General features: G+C 42.2%; 1 protein-coding gene across 1 annotated transcript in view; it reads left to right on the top strand.

Annotated features, from left to right (window-relative positions):
- The window catches only part of LOC115541027 (voltage-dependent calcium channel gamma-5 subunit-like), a 63,654-nt gene extending 46,709 nt beyond the window's left edge, over window positions 1-16,945 (top strand). The window contains exons 5-6 of the mRNA XM_030352737.1: window positions 11,874-12,019; window positions 16,598-16,945. Of these exons, the coding sequence (XP_030208597.1) occupies window positions 11,874-12,019; window positions 16,598-16,876 (425 nt within the window). The 3' untranslated portion in view covers window positions 16,877-16,945. The remainder of the gene's footprint in view (window positions 1-11,873; window positions 12,020-16,597) is intronic.
- Window positions 16,946-26,529: the final 9,584 nt, after the last annotated feature.

Genomic DNA, 26,529 nt, shown 5'->3' with positions numbered 1-26,529 from the left:
AACTCCATTAACTCCCCAAGGTTTAGGCCTAGAACTCCAAAATTTCTTCCAGGTGTAGTTGGCATGATGTAGAAGGTATTTGGCATATTGCCATATGCCTTACATATAAAGCACATCCTAGTTATTGTAGTTCAATTATGACCTATTATTTTCGAAGACAAAAAAATTGCTTTAGAGCCATGTCTGAACTGATGTCATTTAGGTTGTGTCTATGATACATGCCAAATACATATCTACAGATATATATATATAATATATAATATAATAATAATAATAATAATATAAGATAATATATAAATATATATATAAAGTCGTGTGTGTATAGCTTATACACAAGACAGGACACGCATATCTTTTAAATTTTTATTCATTCAGAATATTTATATACTATTTGAAAATGAAAAAGGCTGGGATTTTCTTTTATATCATTTGTTTATATTGTTCAGTAGTATATGCCTAAATGAGGCCGTAGCACAGTTAACGGACGAGCAGAGGTGGTGACGTCATCGAGTCCGCTGCTGTTCCAATTGCAGGTACGTACTCGCGTGCTCGCAAGTCTGTGCTTGAAGTACGGACTTGCCAAGTACGTACTTGCAAGTCATCGAGTCCGTAGTACGCGTGCTAGGAATTGAGAAACGGCCTCCGTCTCAACGGTAGGGCTACTTCTTCTTCTTCTTTTAATTTCCGGCAGTATGTATGCCTTTGCGGCACATTGATGCCACCCACAGGACAAAAAAATACATACAAAAATAAAAAAACACAAACAACCAAAAAAATAAATAATAATTATATATATATATATATATATATATATATATATATATATATATATATATATATTTCAAACGCAATCAGTCCATCCTATTTCCATAGGAATAATCCAGTGGCCGTTATGAAATCCAGGACAGTTTTTATAGTCCCAGGATGATTCTCAATGGGATTTAGAAGGCTCTTTAGTGTAACCGGTATCCTCATCCCCAGATTGTTCCATTTTCATGTTTCATGAGTCCCATGCGAGTCCGCAATGCCCCAAGCTCAATCTGGTCATCATGACTGTATGCCTCCTTTCCTTTCCCAAAAATCAATGGCTCTTTGTGACTCTATTCTGCAAGCTGTAGTAATGCCTCCCCTTCTTTTCCTTATCCCACTCCTCCTGCCACACAGCCATGATGTTCTTCTTGATAATTGACCTACACTCAGTTAACCCCGGCCTCACTTTTACATCCACAGTTTCCCTTCTTAATGGGAAACTCCACCGTTAGAAACCCAGTCATATTTTTGAATGGTCGTGTATCATTCCCTTATTTTCTGGAGAGATTGGAGAGATCTGTATCGATCTCCAACACTTCCTGTTTAAGATGACGCAATATGACAATTTTTGCGTAGAAGTAAATAGGAAGTGTAGAGGGGAGGATTCTCGTAAGACTACAACCACTAGTCCCACCCCTTTATAGGGGGTGGGACCCAGTGACGCTACAGACCTATTAGAGCAGTGCCAGTGGGTGGGACTTCACCAGCAGAAACTAACATCCACAGCGTCTGAATCTAAGCTAACAGAGGCTGTTGATAAAACTGAAGTACAATGGCGGAGGGTACTGGATCTGACATAGAAGATGGCACCATGCAAAAGTTCACCATTTTGAAAGAAATACTAACGAGGACTACCGTATTTTCCGCACTATAAGGCGCACCGGATTATAAGGCGCACCTTCAATGAATGGCCTATTTTAGAACTGTTTTCATATATAGGGCGCACCGGATTATAAGGCGCATAGAATAGAAGATACTGCAGTCAACCTTTTACTGGGGTTGCGTTGATGGAGCTGTGCTAAAGGGAATGTCAACAAAATAGTCAGATAAAGTCAAACTTCATTAAGCGTTCTGACAACTCCGTTCACTCCCATGGTAACGATGTTCAAACGTTAATGTGCATATTAACAATATCTCCCAGCCTTGTTCAGTTGTAAACATGTAAAAGAAACACAGTCTGATACCGCTAATTCAAACGTTAGTGCATAACTCAACATTGTTCAGTTACTTATAACACGTAAAGCTCACTTTTTCAGTTCATGCCCCGTCCACGAATCCCTCGAATTCTGCTTCTTCAGTGTCCGAATTGAACAGTTGGGCGAGTACGGCATCCAACATGCCCAGCTCCCTCTCGTCATTATGCGAGTCAGTGTCGCTGCTGTTGCCTGGCAGTTCAGTGATTATTCCTGCCTTCGTGAAAGCTTGGACCACAGTTGAGACTGATATATCAGCCCAGGCATCCACGATCCATGGGCAGATAGTGGCGTAAGTCGCCCGGCGCTGTCGCCCCATCTTGGTGAACGTGTGTTCGCCTTCTAAAGGCCTGTCCAGAGGAAGCCGATTTTTGGGTGAAACCGCATAAGTCTTGTCCGTTCGGACGACCGTCCAGACGGAGCCGGCGAATCTGGTGCCCGAAACCGCACATTTCTGAAACCACCCTCGGAGGTGGTTTCAAATCTATCCGGACCTATGCGGTTTTGTGTTAGGATTCTTGTGGACGTCTGAAATGCTTGATGGCATTAGCCCCCCGCCAGCTGGGGGACGTCAGAGTTGCGTTGAATTTTTTATTTATTATTTTATTTGTATTCTTTTTGAAGCTTTAAATAAAGCTCCTTGATAAAGGTAATTACTAACTGTACATTAAAAAGTATTTCTGCTCAATTTAAAAGGTTGAATCTCCTTGTGACTGAATGTTTGTATACAGCGCGCAGGCTTGATGCGCTCCACTTCTTTCTGTGGAGAACCAGCGCCTTGAATATTTACTACAGCGTTTCTACAGCTCGATGCGGTTTCGAAATGACTCCGTCTTTACGAAGATATCCCTGAACCACATAATACGAAATTGAATCGCTTTCACCAACTAATACTCTTCACTAGAAATGTTGAGTGAAATGATTTTTCAAGCAGTCTTGTGGTATCAGCTTGGTAGATGGAACAGCGAGGTGTCCGATAGGAGGAGATCTAGATCAGCGGGAGTGGCCAGCGAAGTTGTGCATCGTGGTGCATGGTGGGAGGTGTTGTCTTCAATCCACAAGCGCCAAAAAATCACTTTCTGCCTTTTCTCGGTCAAGACGGCACCAAATTAGAATTTTATTTTATTATTCGACTACATATAGGACCCAATTTCAATACATATTCATGCCTCCACCGGTGAAATGCTCCTTTAAAGCCCTTTTTGCTGCCCCATCAGCTAGCTCATTCCCCTCTATCCCCACATGAGCTGGGACCCACATGAACCCCACTGACTCTCCCGCCTGCTCAATCCTCTACATCAGGGTAAGAAGCTCCACCATGAGGTCCGACCTGGCTCAAAGCCCTCCCTCCCTCAATGTCATCAGCACTGAAGCAGAGTCAGAGCATATTACCAATGGCCCTGGACTGACCTCCTCCACCCACTGCATAGCCCAGATTATTGCAAGCAGCACTGTCGTGTAAACTGAAACCCCCTCAGACAGTCGCCTATATTTGATAACATCCAAATCTGGGATACAAAAAGCAAACCCAGACTTCCTTGGGTCTTGAGCCCCATCAGTCTATATTAGGGGTGTGACGAGATCTGGGTTGCGTACGGTTTTTGAATAACTTATAGCCGCGGTTATTAGTTATTCAATCCGGCTATTAGGTATGCAGAACGAGCCCCTCCCTCTTTTTTGCTTGACCACTAAGTTTGAAGGCTGTCTAACCAATCGGTGAAGAGAAATACCAGACTAAAGTAACGCATTGTCGAGAGCTGCAGTGCCTCCATGTTTCGCCGTAACATAAAGCTGTGTTGTCTTTACTAGTTTCACTACAATGCAATGACCAACACTAGCTAGTGGAAAATACATTTGTGTCTAGTACAGTGATACCTATATTTGTATATGTTAGGCTATATATTGAGATGGCAGTGTGCGAAATACCCGTCAATATTCGGGGATGTCCTCATCCCCAGATTGTTCTCGATATGCAGTAGCCAGCTAGGCCATAACATTACAATATTTCATGGATGCAAGCAAGCCAAGACAATCAATCTATATTCATAGCCTACATGACAACACACACACACACAAACTTTAAACACACTGGTAAAGCAACACTGACATAGGAGCCTGCATTGGCTAAAGTTGTTGGGATGCCTGTTATTTTTAACAGGGAGAGCCAAAGATGTGCATTACAATGCAAACACTACAATAATTGGCACCATTCTTGCGCATTCAGAAGAACATGAACTGAATAAATGCCATCCGTGCGGTTTAGCACTTTTACCGCTACATTCTAGGGCCAGTTAGTGGCCTTCTTGGCTTTCCATACCTCCTTGGCTTTCCATAGATAAGACACGGACAATACCAAGTTGTCAATGACATACTTGGTCAGACTCTGTTTGCACTATTTGCACTCTGTATTGACGGAGTAGAACTTTGATTTTGTTTTTCCACATAATATTGTTTGCACTTGAAAAAAAGAGAATAATAAATGGTTTATGGTTTCCTGCTTGAAGGTCAGCAATACAGCTGTGCCATCTTGTTTGAATCTGCGGGCAGTCTCAATCTCAGCTCCCTGTAAATTTTCAATTAAGGCACTCTCAGTGATGTCAGGACTAATGTAAACTACTCCCTTAACACCTCCACCCACAGGAATGAAGCACTCAATTGGCCTGTTAAGTAAATGCCGGACCTTCATGGCCTTAGCTTTATGACCCTGTGATTTACAGAAAACCAGAATATTTCCATTCCTCAGCATTCTCGCGCTGACTAAAACTCTGCTCCTCCTCCCGGAAACAATATCATCCCACTTCAGACACAAATGGGCGTTCTCGTGTGGTGGGGTTCCCGTTTACGCAGACTGGAACGCCCCCTTCTTATTCTTCTTCGCCTTTCTCGCTGAACTGTATTAAAATGTCAAAGTGTGATACTCCAAATAATGTAAATAAACTTCCAAAGCTTTTCAAATCTTATTTGGAAAATAACTTCACATGGTGTGTCTTTTTACAATTTATTCGATACCAGCATTCGTGGTGTTGATAAGCAGTGAAATAGTCCGCCAAAGACTTTGACGTCGCTTAGCAACCCAAGACGCTGGGGTTGACAAATTACCGGACCACTACCCATGCAAGTGAACGGAGCGTTCCACGGCATTGAGAAGACCCGTGTAATAAAGGCCTATACTATTTCTGTATATGGCATAGATTTCTCCTCAGATTAGGCCTACAAAGCAATGATAACAAAAACAACATGAATTGGCTAAACAAATTACCACTGTAGCATATTTAAACGCAATTCAAATTGTGCAGAGAATAATTTCCATTGGTCATTCTGACCGGGGACTTTTAGAATTTTCGGTTAATACCGGCCAATGACCGGTATTAACCGGACAACAGAAACTTTCGTGGTTGGTTGATGAAACGCTACCAGGAACGTTCTTGTGTCATGACGGAAACGCCAAAGCCTGCAGATTCTCCCCGGAAACGCCGAACCGTCCACGCCCAGCCGATCGACCTTGGAACGGTAGGGCTAGAAGCGTAGAACCAAGTGAAAATACTTAAACAAAACGTAAACAACCCTTCCCGTTTCCGGTCAACAAGCAATAGTCTTCCAACAGAAATCAATGGGATTTACAAAATGCGCTAAGGGGCAGATGGTGTGTAGGGGCGATTTGGGCGACGCACTACCAACTGGGAGAAAGAGGATATTTTATAACGAATTCTATCGCAGCAAAAGTAGTTTTCAGTGTTCTAGACATATTATCTGTCATTGTCCAATCAAAATCGTCAGATTCAAGTCGCGTTTCAAATGGTCCCGCCTCTCGAATTCGCGAATTCATTGACGTGGAAAATCGCCCAAGGATTCTCCCATTGACTGTAATGTTAAAACGTTTTTTTTTTCGGAAAATTAGGCTTCAATGCGTTTTCAATGGGGATTTGGGACTCGCCCTAACGTGCTTGCGTCACTGAGCAAAGAGCGTGAAGGGAAATATTAACAAGCGTCAAGTCACTTTTTAATTTCAACATGGCTGCTAATGGAATTACGTTGCGTCTCTAAAAGAAGTTCCTTTAAGTCGACGATCCAATTCAGATATATTGGCATTAAAACAATCAGGACCGCCGAGACCAGAATTTAAAAAAAGTGGTCGCACGTCGACATACTGTACCAGAGGCTTCAGAAGAAGGACATTGATGCAGCAGTCTTCATCACAAGAGCTTCACAAGCAGTATGCAGACCATTAGGTAAGATAACATTGATATTATTTTATCCTTCTCAAAGCAAAGCTTTGTTATGAGAACATATGCATGAAAGGAGACTGTATTTGTGTTCTTTTTTATAATGTATGTTTTTTTTTATAATATATTGCCAGTGGTGTAATCTAGCTTGCTTTACTCTGTGCTGGACATCCTGGTTAGGCGAGGCACAATTGATAGCTTAAAAAACAGCGTTTAATATGGGGTCAGAACAGTCTCATTAATAATTAATGCACGGAGAAGGATTCACAAATGTATTTTGTGATTTATATCTAAATTACTCTCTTCTCACAAATACATTTGAATGCACACTTATATGGATATCGGTATGTATAAATGTAAAATGTATCCATAAACAAAAATAAGTTTGACAAACACACTTCAGATCCACACACAAATGTACGGTGGCGCTGAGCATTCACCAAATAAAAAAAAGTTTCACAGCTAATGTAGCCGTTAGCACACTCAGGATCTCGTAATTACGAGATAAGATCTCGTAATTACGTGATAAGGATCTCGTAATTACGAGATAAGGATCTCGTAAATACGAGATAAGATATCATATATTTACGGCATAAGGATCTCGTTTACGAGAAAAGGATCACGCCTCTCATTCATCAATAACGTTGCTGGCTAGCTGCAGGCCGGCAAAGATGACGCTATCCGACGCTATCGTATTTAATCTCCTGCTCGGGTTGAGGCATTGGGAAATATTGATGTTCCTGAAAAGTGAGGAGGGCATTAATATAAGTATGTCAACATTGCGCAGACATCTGAAGTGATGTCAGGTGTAGTTAAATGTAGTGTGTCTATGACTTTCATTTTGCCATAATAGTAACCGTTGTATAAAAGCCATAGATCACTTCAGTCAGTGGTATGTGCTCATTATACCACTGTGAAGTTTTTTTGAAAATAATTTAACAACTGACAGGGTTTGCCTTTACTATGAACATATTATTTTAAATTTGAATACATTAATTATGTGACATACTGTCACAGCCAATATCAAAACAAAATCTAATGTGGGCAGTGGGATAAAAATTATATTTCCCCACAAAAACAATATTTTATTGATTTGTATAAAAACAATTTAGCTCATTAATTGGAAAAGAGCTTGAGGTATGACGTTTTCTGAACAATAATGCATAGTATAAAGTTAAACACATAATGCACTGCTGTATTCAACTTTTAAGAGCTGCAATGTGAGGGGCCAGCCACATGCCCTTTAAACCACCACGACAACAACATTTCCACTTCTGGGTTCCACTGAACAATTAACGCGTCAATATTCGAGGGGCTTTGGCATCCCGTACTGGTTCAACTGCTCCTGCAGGAAGAGAGCCACTTGTAGCAGGTCCGACTGGGCTTTTCTCCTGAACAGTCCCAATGACTTCAGATGTCTGCGCAATGTTGACATACTTATATTAATGCCCTCCTCACTTTTAAAGAACATCCATATTTCCCAATGCCTCAACCCGAGCATGAAATAAAATACGATAGCGTCGGATAGCGTCATCTTTGCCGGCCAATGACTTCAGATGTCTGCGCAATGTTGACATACTTATATTAATGCCCTCCTCACTTTTAAGGAGAATCAATATTTCCCAATGCCTCAACCCGAGCAGGAAATAAAATACGATAGCGTCGGATAGCGTCATCTTTGCCGGCCAATGACTTCAGATGTCTGCGCAATGTTGACCTACTTATATTAATGCCCTCCTCACTTTTAAGGAACATCAATATTTTCCAATGCCTCAACCCGAGCAGGAGATTAAATACGATAGCGTCAGATAGCGTAATCTTTGCCGGCCTGCAGCTAGCCAGCAGCGTTATTAATGAATGAGAGGCGTGATCCTTTTCTCGTAAACGAGATCCTTATGTCGTAAATATATGATATCTTATCTCGTAATTACGAGATCCTTATCTCATAATTACGAGATCCTTATCTCGTAATTACAAGATCTTTTCTCGTAATTACGAGATCCTTTAATCTGAGATTAAAGTCAGAATTCTGACATTAATCTCAGAATTCTGACTTTAATCTCAGAATTCTGAGAAAAAAGTCAGAATTCTGACTTTAAAGTCAGAACTAAGGGTATCTGTAAGGACCAACCTCCGTGGGAGAGACACTTTGCTTTATGCAGTAGGAGGAAACCTATGGAAAGCCAAGAAGGCCACAATCCGGCCCTAGAATGGCGCGGTAAAAGTGCAAAACCGCACGGATTCCGTGCGGTTTGGCAAAAATTCCGTACGGTTTTGAATGACTAATAGCCGCGGCTATTAGTCATTCACTCCGGCTATTAGTTATTCACTCCAGCTATTAGTTATTCACTCCGGCTATTAGGTATGCAGAACGAGCCCTCCCTCTTCTTTGCTTGACCACTAAGTTTGAAGGCTGTCTAACCAATCAGTGAAGAGAAATACCAGACTAAAGTAACGCATTGTCGAGACTAGAGCTGCAGTGCCTCCATGTTTCGCCGTAACATAAAGCTGTGTTGTCTTTACTAGTTTCACTACAATGTAATGACCACCACTAGCTAGTGGAAAATACATTTGTGTCTACTACAGTGATATATTTGTATATGTTACGCTATATATTGAGTTGGCAGTGTGCGAAATACCCGTCAATATTCGGGGATGCCCTCATCCCCAGATTGTTCTCGATATGCAGTAGCCAGCTAGGCCATAACATTACAATATTTCATGGATGCAAGCAAGCCAAGACAATCAATCTATATCTATAGCCTACATGACAACACACACACACACACACACACACACACACACACGAACACACGTTAAACACACTGGTAAAGCAATAGGAGTCTGCATTGGCTAAAGTTGTTGGGATGCACGTTATTTTATAACAGGGAGGGGCAAAGTTGTGCATTACAATGCAAACACGACAATAATTGGCACCGTTCTTGCGCACTCAGAAGAACATGAACTGAATAAATGCCAGGTATATAGCATATCGGAGACGCGCACACAATCAGTGCATTTGCAAATGAGAGCCTGCAGTATGACCGATCTTGTGACATTATTTAACCATCCATCTACAGCTAATACGATCAGACAGATACATCATTGATCACATATAAGCCCACAACAAGCCCAACATCACCACGGCAGGTGCGCTCTCTCTCGAACATTCGCACAATCACTCCAACTTCTCCAACTCCAAGGCAAAGCTGTTTCACTAAGACCACAAACAACCACAACTAACCAGCCTACATATCCACAACAATGCACAACAATCAGTTCTATACATTGCGTCAATCTTATGTTTGGCGCACATGGCTAATTTGCATACTGGCACAGGACTGTCGGCTCCGCTTGTCAAAAAAATAGAACGTATTTGTGAATAAATGCTTTGAATTCTGAATACTGGACATGGTGAGCTTGGTGAGTTGGCTATGGGACGTGCACTTTTACTGCGCCATTCTAGGGCCGGATTGTGGCCTTCTTGGCTTTCCATAGGTTTCCTCCTACTGCATAAAGCAAAGTGTCTCTCCCACGGAGGTTGGTCCTTACAGATACCCGTAGTTCTGACTTTAAAATCAGAATTCTGACATTTTTCTCAGAATTCTGAGATTAAAGTCAGAATTCTGAGATTAATGTCAGAATACTGACTTTTTTCTCAGAATTCTGAGATTAATGTCAGAATTCTGACTTTAATCTCAGAATTCTGAGATTAATGTCAGAATTCTGATTTTTTATCTCAGAATTCTGAGATTAATGTCAGAATTCTGAGATTAATGTCAGAATTCTGACTTTATTCTCAAAATTCTGAGATTAAAGTCAGAATTCGGACTTTTTTCTCAGAATTCTGAGAATAAAGTCAGAACTTCATTTTTTTTTACATGTGTGGCCCTAATCCTCTTCCGTACATTTGTGTGTGGATCAGAAATGTGTTTGTGAAACTTATTTTTGTTTATGGATTTATTTTACATTTATATATACAGATATATATATATATTTGTGTGTGCAGTGAAATGTATATGGGAGAAGAGAGTAATTTATATATAAATCACAAAATACATTTGTGAATCCTTCTCCGTGCATTCATTATTAATGAGACTGTTCTGACCCCATAGTTTAACACTAACATTATGCATCCCTGCCCATTTTAAGTGGGTATACTCATCAGGCCTTCAGTGTGTCTTAAACAACCACACATAAAAGGTTGCCCATATTATATTGATATTTTATCGTATTTGTCTAAATGCAGACTTGACTGTAGATAGATTTATGAGTGAAGTTACCAACACAATAGATTAAAAACAGTGTTTATCACTAACATTATGCATTCCTGCCCATTTTAAGTTGGTATGCTGACATCTTTTTACTGGATAAAGTGTGAACATGTGCATCACGTAGACTACAGTACTGTACACAGCCTAACAAACACATTATTGGTTTGTTTGCATTCAGAGACTCCAGCTGCAAGAGCCATCAGGAACCGACAGACCAAGGACAGCTTTGACAGAAGAGGCGAAGCAGAGGCTGTCTGAAGAGGTCTGCGACACCATCCTGGCTCACAACAAAACAAGGTTCTCTTTCACTGGCCACCTTGTGAGTGCTACCTTAGTACAAGGAAATACAGTATGTTTGAAAGGTAATGCCATTCATTTCCTGCTGATGCTCTGAATGCCACTACTCCTATGACTATGCGAAATTCAATGGGTCAGGAACGTCTGAATGCACTGGCCATGCTCTCCATGGAAAGGAAACTAGTCCTCAACATACGTGATTTCAATGAGAAATTTATTGACCGCTTTGCTGCACTGAAAGAGAGACTAGCAAAGTTTCAGTACAAGTAATGTAGTGTCTGTCCGTCTGTCTGTCCGTCTGTCCGTCTGTCCGTCCGTCCCCTTCCCCTGAGGATGGACACTGGGTTACAGCGGCCCTCACAACACCACACCACCACCCCACCCCTTTCAAGTGTATATTGTATATAGTTCTCTGCAAACCTATGGTGGCATCATGCTTTCAGTGTGCATATTGTATGTAGTTCTCTGCAAAACTATGGTGGCATCATGCCTTCAGTGTGCATATTATATGTAGTTGTTTGCAAACCTATGGTTGCATCATGCCATCAGTGTGTCTTGAACAACCACACATAAAAGGTTGCACATATTATATTGATATTTTATCTTATTTGTCTAAATGCATAAATAAATGTAGATCATTTAGATTTAGAATCACTTTCTCTCTCTCTCACTCTCACTCTCCCTCTCTCACAAACACACATAAAGATAGAGACAGAGAGAGATTGTTAACTTTGTTTATTGTGTATAATTCCAAATTATTATTGATGTATTTGCACTTTTAATCTTGCTGTATTCTACAAGGCAAATAAATTAAGTTAAATTTAGTTCCCCGGCTCCATTCGTCTTTGTAAGGAAATGTTCAATTTTGTCTTTATTATTTTGTCAGAATGCACCAGAATTCATTTGTATTTGAAAATCAGAAAAAAAATTCCGGGGGGCGAATGCCCCCAGACCCCCCTTACAGGGGTTTGGTTTACAAACTTTCTGCCCCGCCTAAAATAAATTTCACCAGCCGCCACTGACACTGCCCTTAGGGTAAATTGTTACCAGATGAAGATGGTCTCTCTCTGCTCCAGGTCTTTCTCTGGTGGTCGGTCTGGTGCTGTACATCTCCAGTATCAACGATGAGATGCTGAACCGGACCAAGACCTACGAGACCTACTTCACCTACAAGTATGGCTGGTCCTTCGCCTTCGCTGCCATTTCCTTCCTGCTGGATGAGGTAATCCTCCCCCTCCGACTTACTGTTCTTTAGTGTAATATGGAAGCAAGGAGACACGTGGGGCTCAGTGGTAGACCTGACCTCTCCACGCACAGGACCGGCTGCTTTGAATCAGCCTCATGGACAGGGCAGGACTTCAGAGGTCGGTCTGGTGCTGTACATCTCCAGCCATATGCACATGGAACTGGAACCACTTCCATGGCTGTGTCTCAATTCAGGGGACGCGTCCTTCGAAGGATGCGTTCTATGAAGGTGTGGCCTTCATAGACCGTGAAGGCCGGACCGAAGGCCGGACGAACGTTTTTAAATGAGAGGGACTGGCCTACGGAGCACTTCAAGTTTGCGTAACAAACCCTTTACCTTGCGTGACGACGCGCCGCTCCTGTCACCTAGCAATCCTGACAGCTGCGGTTCAAACCGGACGGCGGAGGAGAAATATGGCGCCGTTATATAATAATTATATAAATATAACGTTAATTAGTTTAACGTTATGGCTCGTGTTAATGTCATTGAACTTTGACAATAAAGTTACAAATTTAAATTAGTCCATACTTTATTTTTATATAAATAAATGTTTTTACATAGTTTTGTCATTAAATATGTAATTTGCTGCAACTGCCGCCTCCGCTCTCTCCGACACCATTTCTGAAAAAACAACGTGTAATGAATCTCGGGATATGTTGGGCCGTTAAGGATCCAGCTGTTGGATCCTTCAAATCCGGGAAAAGAAGGCTGCATTTGTCTGCCGCATTTGAAGGAGCCTTCGAAATGGGACAGCCTTGACGCATCGCAGTGTCGCAATCGGCCTTCGAATGCAGCCTTCGAAGGATGCGTCCCCTGAATTGAGACACAGCCCATGAGTTCAGAAGAGAGGGGGAGAAAAGGTGGGACTTCAGAGGAGCAGGGCCGTGCAGAGACCTTTGAGGGTTAGGTGCTCTAATTCAAAAAAGGGCACATGGAACAAGATTTGTTAACAATATATGTCATCTTTATTTGAGTACTTAAACAGGTCGAGAGAGAGAGAGAGAGAGAGAGAGAGAGAGAGAGAGAGAGAGAGAGAGAGAGAGAGAGAGAGAGAGAGAGTGTCTAACCCCGCGGCTGCGGGCATGCATAGTGCCAGCCGCTCATCTTAACGGCAGAACATGGAATCTGTCAGGTTAATATCATAACTTTAAAAGCACCTAATGACTCCCTTTAACAGCGTCTTGGAAATATTATTTCCAAGAGGCTGACGGTCAGAATCTGACGGATCATCAGTAAGAAGTAAAGCATACGTTACTTTTAAAAAGGGAGCCGTAAAGAAGACCTTTCTTTTTTTACATGTATACACACGTAGCCTATAACATCTTTTCCCACAACGCAGGATCCGCGACTGTGTCACACCGGAGATAGTCAAAGTCTTCATCCCCAGGTTCATTTTCGACCCCCGGCGTTTCTTCAGTTTCCTTCACAGGCGATGTGAGAAGGCTGTTTCCTTGCTGGTGACGTCGTTATCAGTGGGAAGTGGAGGCTGAGCTGCTGCTCCAGGCTCCTCCGCGCTCGGGCCAGGATAGTAGTTAGCACTAGCATCCAGCGCTGTAGCATCTGCTGGATGGACGTTGTCTAGGCTAACTGATTCCGCATCGTCACCTTGTTCTCGTTTTTGGTTAAAAATCGTTGAGATGGACGGTATTTGTTGTACCAGGGCAGTATCTTTAGTGTCTTTTTCTATCTTTATTTTACACTGTGCTGACCCGCTTAGCACACGTTTCTCCATTTTCACTGTGAAATTGACCGCTGACCAAGCACTACGACATTGACGTCACGTCACGTTATTTTTTTTTAATTGTGATGTGTTTATTTTGCAAATCAAAAACATTCAAATCCTTTTATGACCAAAGTATTGGCCATTTGAATAAAAAAAAAATACATATATATTTAAATTGGCCAGGGCCCTGTACATGTGCCCACTTGGCCCAAGTGGTAATCCGTCATTGCACAGGTCATAGTGTTAACACGCAATTCATGGGTCATAGTGTTAACACACAGGTCATAGGACATAGTGTTAACACACAGGTCAAAGGTCATAGTGTTATTGAAAAGGTCATAGTGTTCACACACAGGTCATAGTGTTAACACACAGGTAAAATGTCATAGTGTTAACACACTGGTCAGAGGTCATAGTGTTAACACACTGGTCAGAGGTTGTAGTGTTAAAGCATAGGTCATAGTGTTAACTCATAGGACATAGTGTTAACACACAGGTCATAGGGCATATTGTTAACACAATGTTCATAGGCCATCGTGTTATGGCACAGATCATAGTGTTAAAGTGTTAACACACAAATCAGTGTTATAGTGTTAACACACAGGGCATAGGCCATAGTGTTAACACACAAGTCACAGTATTAACACACAGGTCATAGTGTAAGACACAGCTCATAGGTCATAGTGTTATCACAAAGGTTATTGGTCATATTGTTAACACACAGGTCATACTATTAACACATAGGTCATAGGTCATAGTATTCACACACAGGTCATAGTGTAAAGACACAGCTCATGGGACATAGGGTTAACACACAGGTCATAGTGTAAAGACATAGGTCATAGGTTATAGTGTTAACAAACAGGTCGTAGGTCATAGTGTTACCACACATGTCACAGTGTTAACACACAGATCATAGTGTTATAGGGTTAACACAGTTATGTGGGATGACCAGTGTTATCCCACAGGTCATAGTGTTAACACAGGTCATAGATCATAGTGTTAATACCTAGGTCCTAGGTCATAGTGTTAACACAAAGGTCATAGTGTTAAAACACAGATAATAGTGTTAACTCATAGGTCGTAGTGTTAACACTAAGGTCATATTGTTAACACACACGTCATAGGTCATAATGTAACACACTGGTCATAGCCTTATTTTATTTTTTATCCCGTAGGTCCTGTTACGTAATATTGTGTCCCTCGAGACGCATCACGCCATTTAAATCAAATCAATCCAATCACTGCAGCGTGTCCACCAATGTTTATGAATTTAATTGTAAGCAAACAGGTATTACAAGTTAAACAATTGAATTCCGGCAGTTAACTTTGCTCGCAAGGACAGCTGAACAGGCAAAAAGGGCGAAAATCGTATATTGTAAAGGGGGTAACACAACCTTAATGGCCAAGCACATTAGCATCGTGCATCAAATAAAGACCAAATGCAGTTCCTTCGACTGTCTCAGAGTTCAAAGGACTCTTTCAACTCCTTCTCCTGTCGCACCACAGACGGGCCCGTCTTAATCATCCACTCAAACTACGAGCGGTAATCGCACACACAGACATTGTCGCTAGTCCTGTCAGTCAAAAATAGAAATCCAATTGTGAAATCGGTGTTGTAATCAGCAGCATACAAGCTAGTTATCTTAAAAAGTATTTAAAGTTTCAGATGTGCTGCGTTCAAATGTAACATAAAGAAACGGTAAATTGAGTTTATGGTGTGAAACATGATTACTGTATTACTCATGTTTCTGTATTACTAATACAGCTGCATAGTGCTCTAATAATTTTAGTTTACATAACTAAAACTACTGATATTTATTAAGAATTGCATATTTAATGTAAAATGCAATTATTGATTTACTAAATATTTTCCTCATCAATAAAAACGCTTCATATTTCCACCATTTAATAGAAAAGTATCGATAGGGGTATCGATAAAGACTCGGATCGTTAAGTATCGAAAATGGTATCGTAAAATGGTAAGTATTAATGATCCCCATCCCTAGTGTTAACATTATGACCTATGAACTGTGTGTTAACTTTATGACCTATGACATGTGTGTTAACAATATGACCTGTGTGTTAACGCTATGACCTGTGTGTTAACACCATGACCTATGACCTGTGTGTTAACACTATGACCTATGTGTTAACACTATGACACAGGACCTGGGTATTAACACTATGGTCTATGACCTGTGTCTTACACTGTGACCTGTGTGTTAACACTATGACCTATGTGTTAACACTATGACACAGGACCTGGGTATTAACACTATGATCTATGACCTGTGTCTTACACTGTGACCTGTGTGTTAACACTATGACCAATAACCTTTTTGATAACACTATGACCTATGACCTGCGTCTTACACTATGACCTGTGGGTTAACACTATGACCTATGACTCATAGGTCATAGTGTTAACACATAGGTCATAGTGTTAACACACAGATCATTGTGTTAACACACATGTCATAAGTCATAATGTTACTGCAGAGTCCTCTGCAGAGTCCTCACTCATCATGTCACCCGGGTTACCAGCCCTGCTCCCTTCATCTGCTCACTGGGCCGGGTTGTGAGGGGTGGACTGATAAGGCCCTGGGCTGCTGTTGTCCCTCAGGCTGCTGAACGCTGGGCTAGGGGTCTGCAGCCCACCACCACACAAAACATCTAGATCTAAGAGTCCACTATATCACTTGTGTGTGTGTGTGTGTGTGTGTGTGTGTGTGTGTGTGTGTGTGTGTGTGTGTGTGTGTGTGTGTGTGTGTGTGTGTGTGTGTGTGTGTGTGTGTGTCACCATGCTCTCTAAACCCTCCCTCTCCCAGACGGCGGGCGTCATGTCGGTGTACCTCTTCATGAAGCGCTACACGGCCGAGGAGATGTACCGCCCCCACCAGGGCTTCTACCACCCCCGCCTCAGCAACTGCTCCGACTACTCGGGCCAGTTCCTGCAGGGGGACGTCCCGGACGGGCCGGCAGTCCGTGGCCGCAGCCCCTCTGCCGTTTCCGAGACCTCCATGCCCATGAGCGGCTCCTCCTGCGGCCACTACCCCGCCCTGCTGCGCTGTCCCGAGTACCAACACATGACCTCCTCCCACTGCTGAGCCGCCGCCGGGGGGGTTGCGTTTGCATGCGGGTGTGTGTGTGAGTAGGTGCGTGGGGGTGTCTGTTTGCGCGCGTGTGTGCGTGCGTATGCACCTGCATGTGCGTGTCTGTGTGTGAATGGATGCCTGCGTGTATATGTGTGCGCGTGTATGCGTCTGTGTGTGTGTGCGTGAGTGTGTGTGTCCGTGTGTGTGACCACCATGTTACTCTATTAGTAGCCATGCCACGGTGTGACTTGTGATTCCAGAGTGTTCTTGCTGTGGAGGATGAGCTGGTCAGGTTGTCATGCTGGGGGTCGCGCCCGTAGTGTAGGAACGCCCACCAGGAAATGGTGGACGTTATGGAGATGGAAACCATGCCAATAGTCAGGGGGCCAATTCTGAAAAGGGTTCCGTTAAGACTTTTGCGGACATGTTTTGTTACAAGCTGTCACCCTATTTTTTTTAGTTAGAAGACACCCATATGTAAGATATTAGGGTGGTTGTCAAGCTGAAAAAAATAAATAAAATTGTTTGTGACTTTTACCAGCAATTTCAGGCCAACTTTTTGGTTTCCTTCTCAATACGACATGCCAACAATAAATGTTGAATATCTCCACAACCACAATGACCATATGCATAAAATGTGGTATCAAATGAAAGCTAACACTCATGGTATGTCTGCTGACATGTCAGAATGAACATTTATTGTACAGTTTGAGAGAAAGTAGAACTAGAACATGAAAAAAACAATCTCCGCCTGAAGAGAACCAGTTTTCAAAGTGAATATCAGCTTGGAAACATAACAAAGTATCCCAAAACCTCTTGTAGGGAAAGCCAGTGCAATGCTGAACAAGTTATAATAATCAAATGTCCAGGCTAGGGATGGGCATTCGTTAAAGTTGTCTTAGTCGATCGTCAGGAGAATTAACGATCAATTAGTCGATTAATCGTTAATATTTTACATTGAAATTAAAAATATATATATATTCAAAATGAAATGAAAATACAAATGCAGCGTGTTTTCCTCATTGGGATCTTTATTATTCGATGAACAACTCAGTTAAACCAGATCCGTTCAATAGTTATGGACTACTCTGCTCTAAGCAACGGAGCATGCAGCTCGAAGCCGGTGCTCATAAACATAACTAAAAATAAATACAACCCTAGTTTCTTCCCAAAATAATAACAATAATAATATCAAAGAAACAATCATGTTATAACTTAACCAACCAGTCTACGGATTTTTGTTCAGAAAGATGAGCATGTTGACATGCTCTGGGGTCAGACCCGACTGCAGCCTGGTGACCGTCAGTCCAGCCGCCGAAAACACCCGCTCTGAGGGGACCGACGTTGCCGTGATGCACAAATACCTCCGTGCTAACTTGGCAAGGCGGGGGAACAACTTTCCACAATCCAGGGGCTCAGAAAGTTCTTTATTTCTGCTTCGATGCTAACCTTGCCTTGAGTGGTAGGCCTATAGTGCTCCCCAAGAAGTCATTTTTTAAATCATAATGGTCCCACACCAGACTTCGCCGTGGCCTCGTCCGCTTCATGATTACATCGCCGTGTTCCAATATCCATACTATCCGTACTTACTAGTCTAAGTTTGAGTACATAGGGCGTTCCGATTCAGATCGGGCGAAAATAAGTTTACTGAAAACTGTCAAATCGCGAAGTGTGTGGCGACGTACACTTTTCATACTCAACGGCAGCCATCTTAGCTACGTAGCGGAAGAGGGCTGAGCCAGGCTGAGCCGAAGTCGGCGCATTTTCCACATAGCCTGCATTAATAGTCATTTTGTAGTTTTTATAGCTTTTTATAGCTGCTAGGCGTAAAGAGTTCACCGTTCAAAGCGGGATGTTTATTGCCGGGGAGAAGTCGCAAATTTAAATATTGCCCCCGTGTGGTAAAATGTTTAATTGCACACTGCATTAGTTTAATCGATGAAAAATGTCCATATTCGACGAAATTCTTAACGATCAATTAGTCGATTGTCGATTAATCATGCCCATCCCTAGTCCAGTGGAAATGTAGAACTCTAGATGGTGGTCTGGGGTGCTATTTGACTTCATTAATGTACCAGGTTGTAACACAAATTATATTTAATTGACACATCACTATAGTTACTGCTGTCTCCCTTCTTTAGGGTTAGGGGTTAGTAACTAGTTAGTCGTAATAACTATGTAATAGTCATATGGCAAAGGTATTTTAACACACACAAGCTCATATTTATGTTTTAATATTGTTTATTTAAGTATTTTCAATTCTCAAACCCCAGCGTGTGTGTTTTTCCCCAACCAAGCAGTGGCAGTCAGGTAGGCAGCCAACAGAAGGCATTGTTGTAAGTCGCTTTGGATAAAAGCGTCTGCTAAATGCCCTAAATGTAAATGTAAGGCATCCAGGGACCATGTCCATGTGCTCAGTCTGATTCCTGGTCAGGGACACAAAAGAAGAGTTTTGGAAATGAATACCTTCCCAATACAAAAATGGCTTACCCCAAGAGCATAATATAAAGCTAATCTACAAAACAAGAAAAACAATTATGCCAAATAATAATGATTTGAGTACCTGAGTATTCTTGCACCAAGCTGCACAAGCACACCCACATGCCCCACTGCATATTCCACTTCTTCGACATCGACACTGCCTGGTACTGCACTGACTTCCACTTTCTTTGCATCCGCATATCGTCAGCTCCAAGCACTGTACAGGTTATTTGGTTAAAAGCTGGGGGACAAGCATCCCATCCTTCATGTGCCAACCACAACTGGTTGGTGAGGGCAACTGTGGATGGCTCACTAGTGACTGTTTCCAAACCTTCGTTTGATAGTGGGCCCTCATGAGGTGCAGAGACAAGGTATCCTGAGTTGGTGGTAAAGTATCCACATTGGCTTTCACTTTCTGAAACAGGGCACAGTGAACAGTGAACAGGATTAAAGTGTTGGTAGTTTTTGGATCATAAAGTTTGCAGAAAAACTGTTCTGCTGAGGATAGAATAGCTGGACTTGGTACTTCATCCTCACCAAAGTTGTGGAGAAGATGAGGGCACCGCTGGAACACTTTCCATGCCGTCCTTTTCCCTATTCCAGTGAACTGACTCGTAGTGTCACATCCAGTGGTGGCATGAAATGCCAACAAACCATTTAGAATCTCATTTGACATTTTAATATCATGCACTTCAATGTAGCCTGGTTTCTTAGCAATTCCTGCTTTCATCCAAATCTCTGGGCTCAGCAGGTGTGCAAACACAAGAAGCAACAATATTTACATCTGTGTCTCTGCACTGAATGATGAGCTTCTCATACCCTTTGATTTTGGCATCAACAGCATGTAGCAATATGAGGGTATCTGCTTCTTCATGTGCATCCCGTAGGTGGGAAACGTCAATCCCAGCTGCCGTTGCCACTTTTCAGCATCATCAAATCCCCCACTTATTACAATTTCAAGACCATACTGAATGACATGCCTTTCAAGTTCAATAGAAATTAATTGTGTCAGGTTGGCCTTGTTGTCGTCCATTTCAATGAAACTATTCCAGTTAGCTGGTATCTTTACATCATTACTTAAAATGGGTTAGGTGCTGCGTTTTGCTCTTGTTCCACCCTTTATAGAGTTCTGTAGGTACGGATCAAAGACTAGATCCACTCTAGTAATGTTCCCATGTAGATGCCAGTCACTTTCCGCATGAAATTGTCAGCATAATCCCCAAAGGTTGATGCATTTTGTGGTTTTCCTATTGCTTACTAAAGCCATCCCAACAATGATAGTGCATGTTCTCACAAGAGATGGACTTAGCCCTGTGTCTTTTGCACCAGCTTGTAGTATGGTGGCTAAGACAGCTTTGCTAGTAGGTCTGAGCACTGACTCTTTTGTGGCAAGTGAGAGGGGGATTGCACACAGTTCCTCTTCGAGAAGCCCATCAATGTTAACCTCTCTGCCACTGTCCATGGATACAATGATGCGATTGAAAATATCCCTGTCAGGCTTCACACATTTTGATTTGAGTTTTCCAAGTTTGCCATCTGTTCTGTAAAGATTTGAGAATGTTTTGAGTTTTCTCTTAGTGAGGCTGTTATGGAAGTTTGTGTTCATTGTGCTCATTCTTTTTTTCACCAACTCAGTTACCATTTGTTTCCCAGTCTCTGCAGCATGTGTTAAGTCATTCAGTATATCTTCTGAAGCAACATCACTGGTTGTCAAAGACACCAACTCATACTCTCCAGTTGGAAGACATGATATCTCTGGAATTGGTCTACAACTTGAAAGTCATCATCATTATCCCTTCTGATTCTTGATGGAAGGCAGTCTTTGTGGTTGTCCTCATCATCTTCTCCATCATGTGGCTGTCCAAACAGGGATCTAGTGTCCTGTGCTAAAGATGCACGTTCATTGTAGGTGATGGACCAACGGTTTCTAGCAGTCTCATTTCGAGTGATGCCTACCAATCCTCCAGCAACCTTTCCGGTTTTGTTGATGTGTTCAAGGCAAAGATCAAATGGCATCTCGTTGAAGGTGTGTTTGGCCTCTTTGGCTACAAAATCACCATCTAGGAAGCCCTGGTAGACCCATGGTGCTGTCTGTGCAAGATGTTCCATGTCTGCTATGAATACAGCACCCCATCTTGTGTAGTGGGTGTGATCATATGCAGCAAACCAGGGCATCATGCTCTTGAAGGCAGACATGTAAAACTTCCTGTCACCAAATCTCAGTGCCCGTGTGAATGCCAGGAGAATAGACACAAGGTTCATGTATTGTCGCCAGAAGGTAAATGTTGGTTTGTCTTCATTAGCCTTGTCAAACTCAGCACTGAGATCCTGAACCTCTCCAACTTTCAGAACAAGATCTTCATAGCATGCTGCACTTTGAAATCTGGGAGACTTTGATCTCCCAGATTTCAGCATTATTTTTGAGATTTCTTCTTCAGGTTTACTTCGTCTGAAAGCAGCAGTCTGGGAAGCATAAAAGGTTACTTTACCATCAAGGGTCTCCTCATTTATGTCTATGTTGTCATTTGCATGCATCCAGGGAGACTAGCATTGACAAAGTTCAGTGGAATGTATACTTCACCATTCTCAAAGTATCGCTTCATAGCCTCATTTGCCATGGTAGTATCTGCTCTCAACACTGACTCATAGCTTATGCTGTGCCCAGCAGCATGAAGTAACTGCACTAAGTCCTTTGAGCGTGTAGCTTGGCGTACAGCAACTCCAATTCCAATGTGTTTTGGTGTCCACCAGAAGCATTTCTGCATGATGCTGATCTATCCCTCCAATAACATCATGTCTTGGGGACTCCCTGATGTCTGCCTTGACCTTTACCGACACCCGATACAGCCAACTCAGTATCTCAGTCTCCTTGTCTGTTCCACAGCTAGCCATTGTCATCCCTTTAGCATCATCTTGTTTGTCATCCATTAATGTCTTCATGTTAAGAAGAGCAGTTCCAGCTGTCATTTCAGGAAATATCATGATGGAATGAGTTGGTTTTAATGTTTGAACAAACATTGCTTTTCCCTGAAGCAACTTTTCAAGCTTTGTCTTGAAACGCTGACCTTTGTATATTCCTGGTTCCAAATCAAAGTCTCCCAGAAATGTACAGTATCTTTCCCAAAGAGTTTTCAACTATTATATTTCAGCTCTGGCAATTCCTGCTCTAAGCTCATCTGCCACATTGTGTAAGCAAATGGAATATGGATCACCTGCTCTTGATGAAGTGCTCTGATACTTCCTGAGGAACTCTATGTAGCAGATAAGATGATACTTGCCTTCTGTGGCAATCAAGTCATTGACTCCTGCAAGCCCCAGTCGCAATTCTGTGTCTTGTTGAGCTAGATCAAGAATCTTTTTAGATGTGGTCATGACTTGGATGTTTCGAAGTTTGTCATCAGGCTTGTCTTTCTGACCGAAAATATTTTTTTCCCAAGGCACTGAAGGCATCGAACTTCTAGTGATGATCGGCTGGCAATTGCTTGCAGTATTTAGTGATTTTTTTCACTTTCAGAGCGTTTCTTCAGGCGGGAAATAAAAGTAACATTTGCAAAAGCTGAATAGCATGTTTTGTGCCATTTTATCTTGCCAGTTTCTGTGTCCAGAAACATTCAATTCTCTCCAGAGTATCAGCATACTCTACGTCTTGGTATTTCACCCGTTCATTTGCTCTCAATCTAATACACTTTAGCCCATTCTCAGAAGGATTTCTTAGGGCTTTATCTTGGCTGTATTTTCCATATTTGTCTTGACAAATGAAACATTTTTCCCAATCAATATCTCTTCCTATTTGTTTTTATTTGGATGCTAGGCTTACAGCTCCCTCTGGATCCATGTTATCTCATCTGAAAGGCAACTAAATGTTTCACTACACTAGTCTGATTGGTTTCTGAGTAGATCACTAAAAGGTCATCTGACATAAGCTGAGGGCTTTTCTATCTAACAAACTGGTTAACACTTTTAGCTAGCAAACTGTAAAATTAATGCTGTGCAGCAAATAAATTATAAACATAATATTTCCATCACACATCTGCACAAAACTTAATTTACCTATTAGTAAGTAAGCTAGTAATTATGAAAGTACATTAGCCTAGCTATCTGTCTGGGAAGTATAGCTAGTTGGAAAACGTTTAGCTTACCTTTTTCTGGCAAAATTTGATGGTAGAGTCTTGAGGTAAATGTTTTTGTAGACAAATAGACCAAGTTAATCTGTTATGTGATTGTGTGATTCACTCCTTTTAAGCTTTTTTTAAGTCAGCTGACACATGCCAAATCACAGCTGTGCTGACACAACAGTACCCCTTGTGGTGTGATACTCTTGTGGTATTTATTGATTATTATTTTTTAAAGATCATGCTTGCACATAAATTGGATTATATTGCATATTTGCACCAAATTAAAGGAGGTAATATGGAAGAAAGAGGAAGCACTTTGGGGAAAAAATCTGCTTTTGACACTTTTAAGAGTATAGTGTTAAAATGGGCATAAAACCTTTTTCTAAACTGACAACGTGGCTAGAACACATGTTTAGGGGTTAAGTATTAATACTGGATAGGTTGTATGCTTGTAATAAAAAGTGTCAGACAAAGTTATAATATCAGTTTTGGCACCCTGACTACAACGGGAAGTTAGTCATCACATACAGAACATAGACAACAGCAGAGATGCTGGCTTGAGTTGAGCTTGTGTTGATGTAAGAGCCCAAAATGACCAAGACTAAAAATACATTTTCCTTCTGAGGAGAAGGTCTGTAGATGCTGCATTGCTGGGATGGCCAATAGCCATCCCAGCAATGCAGTGCGGCCAGGTGCGGTATGATTAGGTGCGGTTAGGAGCGGCTCGCATTTCCACTGCCGACAGTACCATTATGGTAGGGTGAGGTTAAGCCGGATGGCGATAGCCGTGGCAGCTACGTAGGCATTGTGACATCATAGCAGCCCGACACAGCTTAGCCTGCTAAATGAATTCAATTAAAGAAGGATACGACACATTAAAAAAAGAGAAACAATGTAGGACGTCCAAGAAGGAGGGCAAACTTTTGCGCAACATTGTCCTCAAGCTTTCGCTGTTGTCCAGAAATACCTTGCGGGTACTGTGTTTGTTTGTTTTTATGACCCTGTTGCACAAGAAGTGACGATTCTGTCGACCAATCAACGGACAAGGTGTGTAGCTCCAACTTTTCGGCGCCCTTTCAGACCGATTGGTTCCCCAACGGAGGAGTACTGAAAAATAGCAATGGATAATCGTGGCTCATCTAGTTATTTTTGGACTCCGCCTACTTTTGGTGGTGGAAACGCGAACCGTACTGCACCTAATCGCACCTTACCGTACCGCACCACTCAGGGGAAATGCGCATTGACACAAAGACATTAGTAGCCCCAATGTAACACAGAGGCCCTGATGCAACATGGTAACACAGAGGCCCTAATGTTAAATGGTAATACAGAGACATTAGAAGCCGTAATGTAACAACGAGGCCCTAGTGTAACATGGTAACAAAAGGACATTAGCAGCAATAATGTGACACCGAGGCCCAAATGTACCATGGTAACACAGAGTCATTAGTAGCCCTAATGTAACAAATGCCGCGTTTCCACTGCAGGGTGCGGTACGGTTCGGTTCGCCTCAGTCCGGTAGGGAGGGGGCGGTATAGCCCAGCTCAGTTCCAAGGTCGTGTTTCCACCGCCGACAGTACCCTTTATGGTAGGCCGGATGTCGATCGCCGCAGCAGCTACGTAAACATTGTGACATCATAGCAGCGCTACACAGTGTAGCCTGCTCAATAAAAACAATGGAAAAGTTGTACGTTATTGTCAAGTTTTTCATGGCATGTTTTACGCGACATGTTCATTGCAAAGAATAATACGATAATACTCAAGGCTACTGTTTGTTTGTTTTTATCCCCACGTCGCCCAAAAGTGACGATTCTGTCGACCAATCAACGGAGGGGATGTTTAGCTCGAATTCTCCGGCACCCTTTCAGGCGTCTCAGTACCCCAACGGAGGAGTACTGAAGACGAGGGCAAAACGAGTACGGCTCCGTCCGGGTCACGCCCACTTTTGGCGGTGGAAACGCAATCCGTACCGCACCTTTGAGAACCGAACCGTACCGCACCCTGCAGTGGAAACGCGCCATAACCGTGCTCAAATCTGCCAGTGTGAGTGTGGCCAGTCTGGCCAGGCCAGGCCAACTTGGCCACTTGGGAGAGGTGTGCTTCTACGGTAGGCCTACTGGCCGCCACGGTACAGATGCTAATGAGCCGACACGTGCACGGCTATGCAACCTGAGCTGGATGACGTATATTCCATGCGACGACGATGGACATAATAAAGGCGACGAGCCTTCTTTCCCATTAAACGGTAAACATGGCGTCAAGCGGTTCAACTGTTGGTTCACGTTGGTCCCATAGAGAAGTGTCTGTCAAAGAGCGAACTGTGTTCTCTGTGTTGTTGTCCATTGTTGTTAAAACTCTGACTGGCTTGGTGTCCACTGCATGGACACCAAGCGACCACTGCATGGACGCTTGGTGATGAAGTGTTACGACGTAGTGACGTATGTACAGGAGCCTACTGTGGCCAGGCCACAGTTGCGACGGCCACGGCCAGATGGCCTAGTGTGAGTGCATCCTTATAAATGACATGCATCAAGAAACTGCATTATCACCTTTTTCATTTTATATTGAAGCATGATCATTACATATAAGATTGTTGTCAATGTTAGTTGTATATCTGAGCAAATAATTAAATGTCATTCATATGTGGCCTGGTGTTAGATTAATTGAAATGAGACTGAGATTGAATGGGTTAAGTGATGCTATGTGTAACGTATTGTCAGTGTTGTGTTAGTGCAGTGGACATGTGCATACAGTGTTAATATATTCTACATAGAGAAGACAGACAGGTTAAGAAAATGATTTATGCCCTAGCGTTCAGATTGATTTAACAAGAGAGATAACAACTAGCCTCATTACATCCTATTCTTAGATCACAAAATATCTGCCACTTTGTTAAATAAATATGTTTCCCCATACTGTGCTTGTTTTGTTTTCATTTTCAACTTTACCTTAAGGTTTAGTCCGAAAAAACACTATCAAGTATATTATTTATTCATATTATCATTGTATTTATGTATTTCCTTAAACAGTAATAGCTAAATGTTATGGGGATAACGTGAATAATAATAA

The sequence above is a fragment of the Gadus morhua genome, chromosome 3 (genome assembly GCF_902167405.1).
Source record: "Gadus morhua chromosome 3, gadMor3.0, whole genome shotgun sequence".
NCBI lineage: Eukaryota > Metazoa > Chordata > Actinopteri > Gadiformes > Gadidae > Gadus > Gadus morhua.
This window is presented reverse-complemented; position numbering and strand designations above follow the sequence as displayed.